Source organism: Dermacentor silvarum, chromosome 4 (assembly GCF_013339745.2).
Source record: "Dermacentor silvarum isolate Dsil-2018 chromosome 4, BIME_Dsil_1.4, whole genome shotgun sequence".
NCBI classification, from domain to species: domain Eukaryota; kingdom Metazoa; phylum Arthropoda; class Arachnida; order Ixodida; family Ixodidae; genus Dermacentor; species Dermacentor silvarum.
Window position 1 is genome coordinate 19,764,774 of NC_051157.2, and position 17,881 is coordinate 19,782,654.

General features: G+C 50.4%; 1 protein-coding gene across 1 annotated transcript in view; it reads left to right on the plus strand.

Moving 5' to 3' along the window:
- The first annotated feature begins 1,595 nt into the window (after positions 1-1,595).
- Positions 1,596-17,881, plus strand: part of LOC119449586 (cadherin-related tumor suppressor-like) — a 105,409-nt gene continuing 89,123 nt past the window's right edge. Inside the window, 1 exon segment of the mRNA XM_049665148.1 lies at positions 1,596-4,215. Within this exon segment, the coding sequence (XP_049521105.1) occupies positions 1,951-4,215 (2,265 nt within the window). The 5' untranslated portion in view covers positions 1,596-1,950.

Genomic DNA, 17,881 nt, shown 5'->3' on the forward strand with positions numbered 1-17,881 from the left:
TAAATTGCACCATGGCGGAGCGTTCGCATCTTCCGTCGCTGATTGGCTCTCCGGCATGCTGCCCTATACGGTGGACTCATTCTCCAGTCCCAATCTTCACTGAAAAACCTTTCTTGCAGCGCAGGAAGTAATTTAATGCCCGTCGCCTTACTGATTTATGCAAGCGCTGTGACCTGGGCATACGCCGCGGTGGGCGTCGATAAGGGAGGATATATCGAAGTCTAGTTTTCGTTAGTCGCGAGTAAAATCAAGTTCTCGTTCGAAGTGTACATTCATCTGTCATGCGTACATTCTTGTCTAATCAAGCATTTTTGTCTAATCAACGAAACACCGCAGTAAATAAAAAAATATATTCTTGCGATGCTGCCCGTGACACAAATAGAAAGGTGCATAATTAAGAGTATTCATATTGATACTGTACTCTCTTTCAAAATAATTTGGCACGAGAGTGAAAGCTATAGGGGCATGTTCGGGCGCTCGAGATGACACGGCGTGTGCAGTAACGCGTACATTCGCCTGAACGCGCTCTTGATTAGACGACACCAACTGCAGCTCGTACTCCAGTTCCTCGTGACAATGAAACATGGCTTAATGGTCTATTTTATTTTTCATAGCTTTATTATGAGGTCGTTCTATTTTATTCTTGAAATCTTTATTATTAGGTGGATGACCAGCGGAAGGATGACTGCCAAGGTTGGCAGCTTCCTATTCGTAAGCTTGTGTGGGTACTCTGGCACTAAAATAAAAATATGAAGCTGAGTACGCTGAACCATCTGCGTTCCTGATTCACTTCTCTTCGACGGAATAATCGAACTTGTATCGAAGCAGCTTTAAGGATTAACAATATTTCCGCTCAGTAGGCTCTATGAACTTATTCACTGCGTCTCTCATCCCGGAAAGCGTAATGTTACATGAAGACAGAAGAGGAGAGATAAGCACAGAGCGTGCGTACGTGCCATTGAAAGGAGCGCATCAGGACCGACCTGGGGACACTGTGTAATACGTCGTCGGGGAGCGCAGCCAAAATGAATGGCCTTTGTGCGGCGCTGCCAGACCGGCAAGACTGACTAAAACGTCGTCACTGTGCCGTGTCCACCCTTTTCGGTGATCAAGACAACCCTCGAACTCTCTTTCTCTCCGGGCATTTTTTTTTTTTTTTTGTCTCTCTTCTTCCAAAGGCGCTGTGCCCGGAATCTTAACCAGGCGCTCATGCGCCAGTGAAAAGACATCTCACGCGCGGCTTATGAGCGCGTATATAAGCGGTGCGGCGGCGGCACCAGCACCAGCAGCAGCAGCGTTCCTCCCCCCGTCCAATTCACGGCCAGGTGAGAGAGCAGCGGGCCAAGAAGAAAAGAGAAAAGCGCGGGATAATCGTCGCGTGGACGGCCACTGGCGACGCGCATTCCTCCCGGTCTTGCTTCGGTAAGCACCCGCGTGCGCAGTGCGCCGCCTCGCGCGGTCCTCAGCCGGCGCTTCCGAGCTCCGGCCGACACAGCGCCGTCCGAAGGAGCGGCTGCCGGAGGAGCAGCAGCAGCAGCAGCAGCAGCATCAGGCTGCGCATTCCAGCGGCCAGGCGAGGAGGAAACCCCCCTACCTCCTCTCACATTTCTTTTTTTCTCGGGGGGGTCCTGCCACCACCGCTGCTCCTCGCAAGAGGGGGACATGACGTCACGGGCCCCCCTTTCCCGGACGCTGGAATGCCGTCTCGCAGGAGCAGGTTTCCCGCGGAGGGGGGCCGGAGAAGCAGCAGCGGAGTAGCCTGCTGGCGCAGAGGCCAGAGAAAGCCGCGCTGCCAACGCCGCCACCATGAGGCCAGGAGCCCAACCATCGGCTGGGACACCGGCCACCGAGCGCCCGTGCTGTGGGCCCCAGCCAGGCCGGGACCCCGCGGCAGCGCTGCCCTGATGGTGTTTGCAGAACGGCGGCCGATGCCGCGCCGCCAGGTGGCTAATGGCGCGTCGTCCGCTGCTGTTTCTCCTGCTGCTGCTCGCTGCGGTGGCGCCGGCGGCCTGCCTGACCGTCAACACGGAGCCGTCCGAAGCGCTGCCGGCCATGCGCTCGCGGCAGGCCGACACGCGGGTGCTGCTCGAACTGGAGGAGGGACAGCCCGCGGGCACGTTGGTCGGATACATACCTGTGCGCGCTAACTTCACGTACCGCTTCAACGAGCAGCCGGCCGAGTTCACCCTTGACCCAGAGTCGGGCGCCATCCGGACGGCGGTGGAGATCGACCGCGAGCAGCTGGCCAGCGATCGCTTCGACCTGGTTGTTCTCAGCAGCCAGCCGACGTACCCGATCGAGGTACGCCTGCGGGTGCTCGACGTGAACGACAACGCGCCCGAGTTCCCCGAGTCGAGCTTGAACGTGGCGTTTTCCGAGAGTGCGAATGTGGGCACCCGCGTCATCCTCGACACGGCCAGTGACGGGGACGCTGGCGCCAACGGTCTCAGCACCGACTACCGCATCGTGGGCGGCAACGAGGACGCCAAGTTTCGGCTCGTGGTCACCACGAACCCGAGCGGAGAGACGCCCTTCCTGCACCTGGAAACCACGGGTCGGCTGGACCGCGAGGCGCGCGATTCGTACACGCTCAACGTGTCGGCTCGCGACGGGGGCACGCCTCCGCGTCTGGGACACCTTCAGGTGAATGTGACGGTGGTCGATGTGAACGACAATCCGCCCATGTTCGATCACAGTGACTATTTTGTAAGCATCAACGAGAGCCTCCCCGCGGGCGCCAGCGTGTTGCAAGTGCGCGCCACGGACGCTGACGCCGGGGTCAACGCGCAGCTCTCGTATTTCCTCGACCCCGCGGTGCAGGCGGATTTCGCCATCGACGCGGACACCGGTGTGTTGCGGACAGCGTCGACGGGGCCGCCTCGCTGCAAGCGCAGCCGACCCGACGCGCCGCGCAGCTGTGTGTTCACTGTGTTCGCGCACGACCATGGGTCGCCCCGTCAGGATGGACGAGCCTACGTGACCGTCAGTCTGGTCGATGCCAATGACCACGAACCTGTGATCCGCTTCCGCGTGTTTACGGCGCCGGACAGCTACGCCACTGTGGACGAGAATGCGCAGAACGGCTCCGTGGTGGCTGCGGTGAGCGTGATCGACCACGACGAGGGCCCCAACGGCGACACTGTCGTCGAGATCCGAGGTGGCAACGAGCTGGGCCATTTTCGGTTGGAGCCCACGCCCAGTTTCGACATAGTGCGCGTGAACGGAATCCTGGATCGCGAGAAGGTCAGCAGGTACAACCTCACAGTGGTCGCGACTGACCGAGGTTCTCCGCCTCGGTCGTCGACAGCATTTCTCCTGATCCTCGTTAACGACGTCAACGATCACGAGCCGGTGTTCGAGCAGTCGGAGTATTCCTCGCAGCTCAGTGAACTAGCGCCTGTGGGTAGCTTCGTGGCAGCGGTGACAGCTACGGACCGAGACACGGGGATAAATGCCCGATTGTCCTATGCCATATCATCAGGCAATGAAAAATTATGGTTTCGCATAGACCCGGCGACGGGGCTCGTGACCACTGCTCGGTCCATAGACCGCGAGCAGCAGGATCTTATCGAACTTAAGATTTCTGCCAAGGACGGCGGTCCGAACCCGCGCTGGGCGCACGCTATTCTACGCGTCCAGCTACTGGATGAGAACGACCAAGCGCCGGCATTCGCGCTGGCTTCGTTCAAGGCTTCCATACCAGAGAACGCGGAACCAGGGTCGCTGGTCACAGTCTTGTCCGCGGCCGACGGAGACCTCGGTTCCAACGGTAGCGTCGCGTACAGCCTGGCGCCTGAAGTTGAGCTCATGTACCCGGGCATGTTTCACTTGGACGAAGTTCACGGTAGGCTCATCGCGAAGCAGAGCCTTGACCGCGAGCGGCAGAACGCGTACAGCGTGATTGTGGTAGCCCGTGATCAGGGCAACCCCGCGCAGTCTTCGACAGCCACGGTCGAGCTCTCGGTCCTGGACGTCGACGACCACCGACCGCAGTTCTACCCGACGCAGTACTTTGTGGAGCTCGCCGACGGAGCTCCGCCGGGAAGCTTCGTGAGCACCGTCACCGCGACCGACCAGGACGACGGTAACAATGCCCGGGTGGCTTACTCCATTCTGGCCGGAGCTCAGGGGAAATTCTGCATCGACGCCACGTCAGGAACGTTGGAAACAACGCAGGAACTACGACTGGAACACCAGGCCCGTTACGAAATACAGGTATGTTTTCCTTCCCCAGTTGTTCGTAATCGCTTTATTTTTCGCTATCCCTGGTGACATTCGGCGGAAATCCTGGACTTGTACGATTCTCGGCTTCTTCTGATGGTGTCATGTTGCCGTTCCTTTAGGCGTCTTAACGTAAGACAGCCCGTACGCTATAGCGATTCGTGGCTCCAAGAAGTCTTGCTAACGGCGTGCGTGAAATTTTCAGCTCGAGACGCCAACCTTGAATAGAGCAAGCAAAAATGGTGATGGTGCAAGTTCGTCGACCGACAGAACCCGCGAGTTCCTTCCACGTAGTGTACGTAAGATAGACGCTTGCCTCTACATAAAATGCGCTCGGTGTCACGGGGAAGGCCGGTATTTTTCAAGAGCAATGCTATAAGCGCTTGGGAGTGTGGTCCGTAATGATTTCTTCTAAATCTCAAGCAGAAATGAGAAACTCGCTCGTCATTCTCACGCAGAAACTGTGAAAACCGCTTGCTGTGTATCGCTCGGGGAAACCAATCACAGGCGTGTGTGCAACAATGAGTGAAGTACATAATAATGAGATTATACTGGCAAAAGTAACAATGCCTTCAAATGTTTCACCTACCTGCTCCTTCTGACGAAGTTTGGATCCTAAATTTTTAAGCGCCTGTCGTAATTTCTTGTTTGCTCAAGCGTTTTCTTCAATATATTACCCAGCCCCAATTCCATGAGTAACCAGGAAATGCCCGTAGCGACGACACGAACACGCGTCTTACTCAACCGAGCAGATACTTGTGATCAGATGTATACATGTACCAGATGTGCTCCTCTGCTTTTTAACGCGTCAAGTAGCTGCACGTAATCGTAAACATTGTAGCTTGCCCATACTCATTTAGTGATGATTAATGGAGTTGATTGGCGCAAGGACCATATATGGCCAAAGAGCGCCATGCAAATGGGCACATTCTGTACTGAACTCGTTATAGTAACCACACAACTGACAAAACCCATGCCTTTATAAACTGTTACGAAAAAAGAAAAAAAAAAAAAAAAAAAAGCATGAAGTCGCAATGCTCCCGGTTACTAAAAGCCGTTGTGGGTTGTGGAAGCGTTTTGGTAGTGGCGGACAGTGCGGCGAGTTTCGCGGTTTAGTAAAGTAATTGTTAAGAGCACAACGTGCAAACACGCTCTCACTTTTTCGGCGAACAGAAATTTGAGCGCACACTAATGAGCGCACACTGACTTAAGCTCAGTCTGTATAGATCTATCAGTCATGCCTCGCTGTTAATCTTTCGCATCTCTATACGCCAGAACTTTCAATCTACTGAGCAGCTGCGCCTTGAGAAAAGCGGTCCGACAAAGAAGTTAGTGAGACAAAAGGAGGGCAACAAAGTCGGCGCTGGCCGTGTAATTGTTTCTGGGACGCTGAGCGTGGTATCACGTGTTTTGAAATACCGGGGCCGTGTTGGCAGCAGAAGTCATGACAGATGGTAGCCCGCTCGCGTTAGTAGCTGAATTTGTGAGTCAACCGGTTCGCAATGCTGAGGAGAATGCCACGAGTCCCAATTAGAGTGAGCTGTTCCCTTTCGTCACGCAGCGCGCGCATGCACAGTGGTTGCAGTGGAAATACGCGCAGCCCGTGTGATTAATGGACGTATAAGACGGCATGCGCCCGACTAGCTCAGTGAAAATTGGCGTGCCGCACGTAACTCGCATTGTGCGCCTCGTGTGTATGTGGCCGCGCGTTGCCTTCATTTTGTTCTCCCGGCAGGCCTAACCACGGATGAAGCCATTTAGCGAACAGGACAACGTCATCAACGATTAACGACAATTGCGCGATTGTTGCAGCAATTAATGTAATTTGTCCACTAGTTCGTGGCACAATGCGTAACTTCTTGAGACCGCGATACGCGTATATACGTACCGCGACGTCGACTACTGTAACGAAACCTACATAACCGGCATAAATCGGTTAAAGGGACACTGAAGAGAAAAATAAGTTCACCTGTGCTCTCTCTCTCTTCATCTCTATACCACCTTCTCCCAGTGCAGGGTAGCAAACCGAACGTGTGTCTGGTTAACCTCCCTGCCTTTCCTTTCTTCTCTCTCTCTCTCTCTCTCTCTCTACAATGCCAGAAAAGCCACTCTTGCCATAGACTTAATAAGCGAGAGAAAACGCAAAACCGGAAGACATGTGGCGCCGTCGCCTGGAAGTTCCTGCACCAGCGCGCCATGGCGTCACGGATTTTGAAGGCGTTTGGTCGGGCGTAGCAATCGTTTTTTTTTTTTAATCGTTAAAGGTGTAATACATCACACTGTCAAGAAAATACTGAACTTAGAAGGTTATGATAAGTTTTACCTGCGCCACAGCTGCCCAAATACAGAAATAAAATACGTTCAAATCCACGACGCCACACTGACATACCGGCGCTATGGTTCCAGCGCAAAATTAAAAAAAAAAAAGGCAGTTCGGCTTTTATTTTCTCTTTTAATAATCCACCTCTTACCGTGACAATAACGAACATGGAGTTTTGAAGAATACTTTATAGTCTCTACTGATCTAGGGTGTCTTTTTAGTGTCCATTTAACCACACGAAAGGCCGTCGAGTTATCGCCACAAACTATTCCGTTAACTTAGTCTTATTAAAAACAAAATTCGGGAGCGCGTGAGACTCGCGCTCCTTATTGGCCAGTATCACTCGTTTTGAACAATATCAATCAACACACCACTAGCAATCTGAACAAAGCGGCACATAAGAGGCCAGAGAGAATAAGGTACACCATGCTGTCATTAGTCGCTATGTTTGCTTTGAGCTCTGTTTTCTCAAGATCGAATGTTTTCTCGAACGCGCGATACCAACTGACTCAGTTTGCAATGGCATACCGAAGGGAGAGAACGCAGCCAACAGGACACCTTACAAGCACACTGATGTTGCGTTTCCATACCTTTCGCGAGCGTTTCTGTCGTGGCTGTGTGCAATACCTATTCTGCAGACAAAATAGCTCAGATTCCACTCAACACCTCGACCATTTGCGGATGTAACGCTGACCAAGCGGAGTAACGGAACTTCAGAAGAAATACCACTTAACGGTACTCGATTCCATAGCTTATGCCTAGAGATGATGACGTCTATGGCCTTTCAGTTTGTCTTGGGACGCCAAAGGAAAACAATAGGATTGGGCCAGTAGGTGAAGGAAGCGTCGCAGCGGCTGAAACCTATTAAATATTTGTCATATTACGTACACAGGCATGCGAAAGCACATGCGCGCGCCGGTTTCCTTCACGCCAATGGCATTGAAAAGGGCAAAGTTATACAATTTCATTAACCGCTTCACGAAAGCTTCGCTTAACGTAGATTCAGACGTGTGAGTTGGACCTACATTAGCTCGTTGCGACGATCGCCGCTCGTTGATGATTATGGTTCCCGTACTATGACACACCACGGGGGATCAGCCAATAAACGTGTCCGCATGTTGATTATAATGATGATTCCCGTACTATGACACATACCCACAACGGGGGTTGGCCAACATCCCAACCAACCGGCCGATGCCACTCACATCGGGCAGTCAGAGTAGTTACTGCGTCTGGCCAAAATTTACTTTCCCACAGCGATCTAACCTTGTCATCTTTACATTAGGTGTTGCATTGTTTACTCATATAGGTTCTACCAACCGGCGTTTCTGTATACTGTTTCGTTTTTCTCAGTGCATAACTGTTTATCAGCGCCAGTGCTGGCGTCACTGCTTCATCAGCCTTCAGGTTACAGGAGGGCACACTGCGTCTCGACTCGTACAAACGTGTTCCCCAGAATGCGCACATTGAACACGCCGCACGCGTTGTGCACTAAGGGCCGACGCCACTGCGTACGCGTCACGTCTTTTCACTCCCGCAACCGCGACGCCTCCATCGAAATCGACACTCTCCGAGGCTCAGAACAGGCAGCGAAACGTTAAGCGCATCGAGCATCGCGGAGAAAACGCGTACCATGACGCCGTACCCTACCACTCGTGCATCCGGCATTTCCACCCCATCCTTCCCACTTTCGGAATTCCGCTCCCGCCGAGAAAGAGCGGCTCTCATATATCAGGCAAGACAAAACTCGAACGCGCTAGCATAAAATGCCCGGCAAAACAAAACCTCGCTCCGTCAGCGACCGTGGTCCCATTTCCACGGTGTCCGTAACAAAAGCGGCCGAAAGAGAAAGGGCCCCATCGCGATATCGCTTTTATCGCCGGGGAAGGCCCCAGGAACAAGAAGAAAAAGCAAGAACGAAAAAAAAAAAAAAAAAAAAAGAGCATCGAGGCGTCGCGATCGTCCGAAGGCGTTTTCTCACCGTGGAAAGGGGAAAAAAAACTGAAGAGGCGTCAACGTCACGGTCACGTAGTTCGCGAGAGAAAACCGCGAAATAAAGCACGGTCCACCGCTGGTTGTGTGCGGTGCCTCTAAACAATGCGTCGTGAGGTTGCTCGTGCCAGCGCCACCCTATATATATATATATAACAGGTTGTTGCAATAGGAAAGAAGGAGGGGAGGGGGGTCAGCTCGATGTTTAGAGAAGAGAACCCTGCAAACGGGTTACGGCGCTGTCGCGCGTAAATCAAACCTGCCTAATCGCACCGCGCTGCTGCCGGCTGCCGCTGCCGGGGCGGCGATGCACAACTTTTCTTTCTTAATTTTTCTTTTTTTTTTTCTTTCTACAAGAGGCGCCGTCGCTTCCCTCCGTCAATGAAGGCGAGGAATGCCGAAGAGGGTTGGAAGCCGTAATGCTATAATGCCCCTTTATTTCCCTCCATAGGCGCGCGAGAATATTGTGCCCTCGCGCGATACGCAGCGGATGTATTTAAAGTACATTAACCGAATCTATTTCGCAGGCGCCATGGATGATCCCAAGCGCACGCGCGCGTCCCTCTGCGTGGCGCGCGCCATTACGCGCGAAATATGGGCTTGTTAGAAAACTTTTCTGTTTTGTTTTTTACAGCAACGGTTGTTATGGGTTGTTTTGGCTTTTGATGAGGCCGTTCATATGGCGTGCCAGAAATGTGTCCTCATCTTGTCGTCATGACAACGAAGAATTGAGTACTAAACACTGAAGACGGGAAAAAAAAAAAAGGGAAAAAGCGTTGCGTGGAGTTAAGAAAACGCCCCACTGAGGTCGTTGTCGTCGGAACAGCTAGCGGTTTCTGGGATATTTTTTCGAGTGTGACCGGCTGCAGATATTTCGCTATTTGACTTCTTATCACTCAGAACGAAATCCAGCTGGCATCAGCTAACCATTGGACGTATTTACAGAGCCATCCACGTACAGCAACGCTTTGCGATCGCCCGACTGTACCCGGCGTACCCGACGCGTAGGCAGATTACACATTGATAGATGAAGATAGCTTTTTAGTTCAATTCTCGAGTGCCCGACGCAAGCTGCGCGATTCCCCGTGGTTTTGTCCCCAAACAACCATAACCATTTGGTTCGACTTTCAAACGAGATATGTCTATTTTTTTTTATTTATTGTGGCGTCTTTTGTTCTTTAAAACTTTCTTTAACGTTGCATCATGATTTTCTCACTGTGCCGCCTCCCTCCACCATTTAGTGCCTCAAAACATGGGCAACAAATTCGTTTTCTTGAATTGCACAGTCGAGGATGGAGGTCTCGTCTCTCCTCCGACCGTAGCCAAACAGGCGGTCTTGCCTCCCGAGTTTTAACGCTTCGCTGCAATGACAGAGAGTTTGATAGTCCGTCGGATGAGATCCTTTGCACAATTATCGTCAAGTGCACCCATACATTCATCCTATATGCCCCGTTCAAGCTGTACAGAATGTATGATGTCATTACCGCGCATTACAAAGAACACTAAACAACAGTAAATATTTCAATCCTGTTGAACAGAAAAAAAATCTAGGTTAATTACGTTGAATAACAAACAAGGCCCTAAATTCTAAACATTTTCGAGATTGCGCACGGTTTGCTAATTGTGTCGGCCACTGCTTCTTTTTTTTTTTTTTTTCCGAACCAAAACAATGGCTCTTGGTAGTTGCCAAAATTCAGGCGAACGTGCAAAGCAAGAAACAAAGCAAACAGCAGATGGCGCACTTTTCCACCCAGAAAGTTGCCAATTAAGGCAGACTCACTTGCGAGAAACGAAAGCTCGAGAGCTTCGCAAAACGTGCGCACATGTTTCTCTTTTTTTCTCTCTCTCTCTCTCTGTCTGCTGACTGTATTAATGAATTATGAAACTTGCAGTAATGAGTCTTGCGCTGACCCGTTTCACCGTCATTCGTCTTGTGCTAAGCTTGTAGCGAGAGGGAGAGCTATGATATAGGCTATAATGGAAGCTGCAGAAGTCTGTCATGCCACGGCCTTGCCATGCAGCGCTTTTTCTGATGAAAAAAAAAAAAAATGGACCAAGGATCAAGTGGCACACACCTACTGAGCACAGCAGGAGAAAATACGCCCACATAAAACCAACTATAGTTTGTCTCATTGAGCTGTGTTGCCCTTAGAACAACAGACGTTGGCTTTACCCACGGCTAAGGGCGCGAATCAGGACGCATTTGTATCGTAAACTGCATGCACTGCCTGTTATAGTTAGTTACATCTGTATAACAGCTGCTGATACAGATAACATATGTGCTCCGGAGCGCAGCAGATCGGGCGCATTGATGAGGCCGACAGCTGAAGTTTGTGCAGTGAATAGTAACGGGCGAAGCTATTTTCACTATTTGCTCCGAAAAGTGTTAACTGCGCAATGCTAACCGCGTTTTCTCGTTCGCCTGCTATGCCTCTTTCTGTTCGTTTTCTACCGGCGCACTCAATCTGGCACTCGCCGCGTTCTCTTCTGCACGGACGGTTTTTTTCTCGAGCACTTGGAGCTGCCAATGCGTGCAGCACCCCCATGCAGCTTCTTCAGGCAGCATACACTGCCTAATATATATAGCTGGCACTACCTAGCTTTCGCTGTGTGTTGTATAACACAAGTCGGAAACGCCCATCCGGTCGATACTACAGGTTGAAAACGTTGCCTCGATTTTTTTTTAAGTGTTACTTCCGAGTGCCTTGACGACATGAGTGCTTATGAGGATGTTAAAAAAAGTGCGCACTTGAGTGGGTTTTCAAAAGTGCGGTAACTGTCGTCCGTAATTACGTTAATATTACCCAATCTGACCGGAGGAAGCGCTGCAGTTCTAATAACGGCACTTGAGAAAACTACTTATACTTCAGGCAGGGCGAACCACAACGTCGCCATTTTTGCTTGCAAATATTCCACAGACTGCTCGCATGGATACCATCAGCGCCTTCACCGCGGCTCAGGTTAGCTTTATGCTAAAGCTAACTGCAAGATTACCGAGTATCTAAAGTAGAGTAATTTATGAACATTTAATCAGAAATTACATAGCAGGAAACTTGCACTCATTATTCTGCGCTTTCATAAATCCATTATAGCACTTGACACAGTTCCGGATCACATCTCTTTCATAGGCATCTGCGAGTTCTGCAGCAGGTCGTACGAAGCAAATATGAGTCCTTGAGTCATCGTACTTGAGGGAGTGCATTGACCCCTTGTCCGCACTGCAGGCTGCCTCCAATGTGGCTACCACGACAATTACATGGAAATTTAACGAGCAAAATTGAGCAATTTGGTCGTAGTTTTCGATGCATGTGTTTGCAGAATTAAGACACAGCCACGTCAAATCCCTTTATACTGTACGGTAAACTGGCCGCGCATTAGGTAAATACTTCCTCCAGGCAAAACAAAAGCTGATGCAATTTACCGCATTACCATGCCGCTAATACAATAACGCAACAGTGCCATAATTCTCTACTAAAGCTGCATATTCCAGCATTACCAAAAATGCCCATCGAGTCCAGCAGTGCAGCACTTCCGGAAATCCTGCTGCTTAGTTATGACCGCGGTATATGCTTGTACGGGACGTTCTGAACCGGCCAAAGTGGTCTCACGAAAGGGCGCATTCTCTGAGATGACCGTCACGAGGAGCGCAGCTGTCACTGAAACTTCGTCCCCATGCCCACCCGTCAGGTTCGTTTAGAGCGCATGACCTTGTGTGGCGTGGGGTCGAGTACGGTGTAAATAAAGCAAACATAAACATGCACTACACATCTACTCCTGCGTTATCCACGAGAATTGTAACAGATACAAAGTACACCCTGCCTGTCACTGAAGTCTGGTAGACATGCTTAGTACAATATTCAGTATATATTTTTTTTTCGCATTTATTTTTCCTTTGCCTGTCACTCAGTAGCTTCAGTGGCTACGGCGTATTAAACTGCTGAGCCAGAGGTCGTGGGAGCGAATCCCTGGCTCTGCAATCCATTCGGATGCGGGCGGATGGCAAAGGTGTCCGCGTACTAAGAATTCATTGGCCTCGAGCTGACGTTGCAGAAATGTATGACGTCATGGGAACCTGATGCGGGAATTTCAATCTTAAGGTGGCGGCACCACTTGTATATTGCTTCCAGTCTACGTTTTCTTCCTTTTTTTTTTCCAGAAAAATTGTTTGCTCACCGCAATTTGGAGGCGTCCTTCACTCAGTTTGCATATGTTGACATAAATTTCCTGCGACTACCATTGACGCTATACATGATACCAAGGAGGGCAATTTTTTAAACCTCCTTGCATGATACACAGCTCCGGCTACGCTGTGCATTACTTAACTATACTTTCGTGGGGATGCTGGGTGCCTTGCGTTGGTCATCGAAACCGCATGTCACACACCCCGTGAACGAGGCGCCAACGCCGAACCAAATTCCAAAGCCGACTTATCAGCTTCCGAAAATAACCCCATGAAAGCAAGGACAATTAGTAATGGGCCCTCTGTTGCGCCAGCGAAAGCCGGTTGTGGCCCAAAGACCAAGTAAGAGCCCAGAGTTGTCAAAACACAACAAAATATATTCTTCAAACAAGACAGTTACATACACACGTACGCACTTAGGCTAGACACATCACATTACAATTCAGATGGTTATTGACAAAACACAGGAAAATAATTAACGACAAGCACTAAGAGTCTAACACGTAAAGTACAGAATGGATAGGAACACACAGTGTCCAATCGTATTGACCCGTGCTCGTCTTCAGCCGGACGATCTCGGCTAGCTCGAGGCAAATCTTGAAGGAACTTCCGGAAATGCAGACGCTCGATGAATTCGTCGGTTAGCTTGCCGGGGAACCCCCTTCTTCCGCAGACGGTCGGTCTTCAAGTCGCATCTTTTTACCGGCGCGGTAAAAAGATGACTTCCGATTCCCGCACTGTGCCTTTATAGCTTTCGCCGGGGGTTTTAGAACCTTCGATCGGAGTTGGGATATCGTAGCATGAACAAAGCCTGGGAATCTTCTAGTCAATTCTCGCATCTTCGACCGCGGCCGTCGGAGCGTCGTCGAGGAGGGTGGTGACTCATCCATTGGCGCACGCTCGGGCTTCTCTCTCTCTCTCTCAACTCGCCGTTTGTGTCGGGGTCTGAGAAGGGGTTTCGGCGCTCTCTCTCTCTCTCGTTACCGTAGCCTTCGCGTAACTTGTCGATGCTTCTAGACTCCGTTGGTCGCGTCGGCTGTTTGAGGCGTATGCGCTCTCCCCCTCTGTTGAAGCTGCCGCGGGGCCGGCGTGCTTCTTTCGCTGGCTTACGTGACACACGGTGAGCGCTAGCTTAGATTATGCGCTCTTTTGTGACAACGCATAACGCCCCGAACTTCATGTTCTTACAGATCGACACAATAGGATTGCTCTCTAAACCGTGACCTACATATTTAATCTCGTCAAGAATGCTATGCTTTTCTTTCTAGTATTAACCGTCAACATTACAAATTACCTGCTTTCAGCTTCTAGGGCGTTTATTCTGCCGATAAGATCACAAGAAATGCAGCTTTTTATTTATTTCTTATTCTTCTGCCCACCTTCTTCGAGTGTCTTTCTTTCCTTTCGTCCCAATCCCTGGAGAACAGCATGTAGGTGAATATGCTCCCACTAACACTCTGCGTTTCAATAGAGCTTTCTCTTGAAACACTGTGATGCGGTATGTTCACTTTCAGGCAAGTGTTCATTTACTTTGATGCCATCCCCAGCGTCATTTCCGGGTACTGATCTCTTGCATGCCTTCGCGCTCGGGTTCCCACTTGGAGCCTGCACTCGTGATCCCACGCGGCGTAACACAGGGGAGACGCATGTCGGGCCCTCAGCACAAACACGCGTTTCATGCGCATCCTTCAGCGATAGCGTATACAACAGTCCTGTCAGCGCGTTAAGAACGACGATCCCTCGGTGAAGACCGGTTATGGTTACGCATCCCGCGCACGTCGACAGAGGAAGGTGTGGGACGCGGGCTGTCAGCATTATCGCCACGTCGACGCTCACTCACGGATAACGGATAAGGGAAGCCGAGAGGTGCGGGTCACGCGTTCACGCAGCGCTCCTAAGCGAGCTATGCGCGCGCAGGACTCGTGGTCCGGGGGCCCGGAGTCAGGCACGTGCTGTGGAAACAATGGGCTCCTTTGTTCTCGACGGGATGATAAATCGCGGTATAAACTCCGCGTGCCCAATTGTCAAAGTTGATGAGAGGAAGAACACGCGCCTTTTTATTTATACGTTCTTTTTTTCTTACTTTCCGCCACTCCTATAGCACAACTCGTCGTTCCGATTTGATCCCCGTGTGACGACTTGGCGTTTCGCAAGAAGCTCTTTCAGCTTCATACGCATTTAGCTACATTCTTTGTTCTACCAGTGTATATACACACATACATACATACATACATACATACATACATACATACATACATACATACATACATACATACATACATACATACATACATACATACATACATACATACATACATACATACATACATACATACATACATACATACATACATACATACATACATACATACATACATACATACATACATACATACATACATACATACATAAAGCGCTTCTAGGTCCATGCGTGTATAATGCACGTTCCTAACCTGTGTAGCGGTTGTCATTCTTTTTAGGGGTGTGCAAATAGTGATTTTTGAGACCGAATCGAATCGGATATCGAATGTTTTTCGAATAATGAACCACCGTTATCACAATTAATATAAAACGATGTTCAAATCTCAGTATTCTTAAAGTTAGCAAGTTTATGTCATTACATAGTACTTTATGCATGAAGTGTTGTTTATCAAAAGCACAATGGGAGAATTAGAAGCAAACAAGTAGTTTCTTCGCATGCACAGGGCTCTTCAGAGAGTGCGAATGATCGCTGTATAGCCTGTAAAGTATGGATACCTAAGTGACGTCTGCTCTACTACGCAAGTTCTCATGTTTTATGTCTATACTATGACCGCGGGAATGAAAGTTTACCGTACTTTAGCTCCAATTTAATGTTTATTTGGGCGCAATTGACGTTTTGAAATATTCAAAAAGTATTGGAAAAATATTCGCATTTATGAATCGTGACTATTCGATTCGAAGACCGAATCAAATAGGACACTATATTCGATTCGTTATTCGCAAGTTTGGAATGTTCGCACACACCTATATTTTCATAAAGACTGTGCCTCTTGAGCGATATGTGTGGCTTTCTGTACATCGCGTGACGCGGCATCCTTCCTTGGCAATACTAAATAAAGCGGCGAGCACGCGAACGTGAAGGAGCGGTAAACGGGAGCGAAAGTTGAGGTGCAGGTGCTTGCTTAATTAGCCTGCTACGCACGCTAGAATAGCAGGCCTATATAGAGCAGGCCAGGCCCAGAGCCCGAAATCTAGTGCCGTGGAAACGTCATCGTCCGCATTCTTACAGCGCAATTTGTTTTGTATTGTGTACGTCTCGGCAGGGCGCCTTCGCGTTACTTTTCTGCCTGACGAAGTCGCTGATAAAGTTCGTGAGAGCAGGCGAGGGAAGAGGCATAGAGGTCGGCCTGCGATCGACCCTGCTGTTCTGCGTTGAGGGAGACGTAGCGGGGAAAAAAATGTTAAAATAGTGGTTCACGCTTGAATGTAGTCTTTATGTCTTGGTGCGGCTCCTTGTCACGGTACATGATTCTGGCGCTGTGCAGGTGTTTACGACAAAGAGGATCGCAGTCGTCCGCGCGCCGTTTTAAAATGTCAGAGCTTAAAAGGGCGTCACTGGAGAACAACCATTATAGGTCCGCTGACTTATCCTCATTAGTACCCGAATTGGCGAGTGCACTTCTGACAGGCTTAACGCGAGTACCTGACCACGGCTTCAAGAAAACGCCAAACCGTGACTTGCACTGAGCGAGAAATGGGCCTGGCTAAAACTATAGTCTCTACCTGTATAGCGTCTTGTCGAGGGGCCAGAATTACGCTCACTAGCAGCGGGCATTTTTCATATACCTGCCATGGAAGTGGTCACTGCTTGACGCGTGCACGTTTAGACGAATCTAAACGGCGGGAGTGCTTATCCGTGCACAAGTTAGTATATAACGACAATGAAAGCCGACAGTCGCTGAAGTCGTCCAACTAAGAAAAAGGTCCTTAAGTTCTCGTTCGAAATGCATCAGGTTGGATCGTCAAACATATATACACGTGTGTTCGTAAGACGCGTTTTTCGTCGACCAGTGCCTTCGCTATCACGACCATGGGCCGTCTACCGCTTTAATTAAACCTCGAGCGATTCCGTCCTTGTCGTCTCGTTCGTTCTTGCATTGTAGCAGCGCCTTGCCCAAGACAGGCCTAAATGACGTTCGTTGCTTATTACGTCGACAGGCCATTGCGCACAGAGACAAGTACGAGTGCCTGGCCTCGGTGTACATTATCTTAATTTCTGCGAAGTCTTCTCTCAGTTCCAGCAGCTATAAAAGGATACCATGCAATCGCACGGCGATGCACGTGGTCTACCGTTTGGCCACACATCTCGCGTAATTTTTTTTCCTTCCTTTTCTGCCATTATCCTTAATTTCTCCTGGCCGCTTATTTGTGGCCCAGGGCGCGCATTACGCGTACTCGTCGCACACAAACTGTTGAAGGACGGGCATTGCGGGAGGAGTCGACCGAGTGTGGGTCAACACTTGAGCCCGGCGTATAGCGCGGTGCTTGAGTCTATGGCGGTGCTCTTATAGCGCAGCAACAGGGACGGACACCTGCCGGTGGCGTCCAAATCGGCGTCGTATACGTGTTGCGCGCACATAATACAGACCTCCCTGGGCACACACACACACAGAAGTATACGTGCGGCAGCAGTAGCAGCGACTCCGAGCGTATTTACCTCTCGCAATCAGATTCGCGTCGGTCGAGATAATGGCCCGTAATTATTACATGTGGAATGGAACCCAGTGCGCGCCCGTTCTGGCGAAGGGCCCCCACGCAGCAGCAGCAGCAGCATTCAAAGGAGCTGCCTCCTTGTTCGGACGGACCTGTTTTCCTGTCGTGCCGAGTCCGGCCGGCGGGTCCCCTCTTCTTCTTCTTCCGCCTCGGCTGTGTCGCCTGGAAACGGACACCGCCAACCGAAATGCGTGCGTTCTCGCATCTTCGCGCTAATTCCTCGGCTCCGCAGTGCAGGGTACAGTGCACGGGGGAGGAGGAGGGCAGTGCGACCTCGTCGTGTGCATACACACTATATCGTGGCGGCAAAACACACAACGCTGGCCGCCGCTTTCTCCTCCCGCGTGCCCATGTGCGCGCTGGAGCAGCGCGTTGCGCCGCTCGCCGAGCGCTCATCATCGAGCGACGGTAAT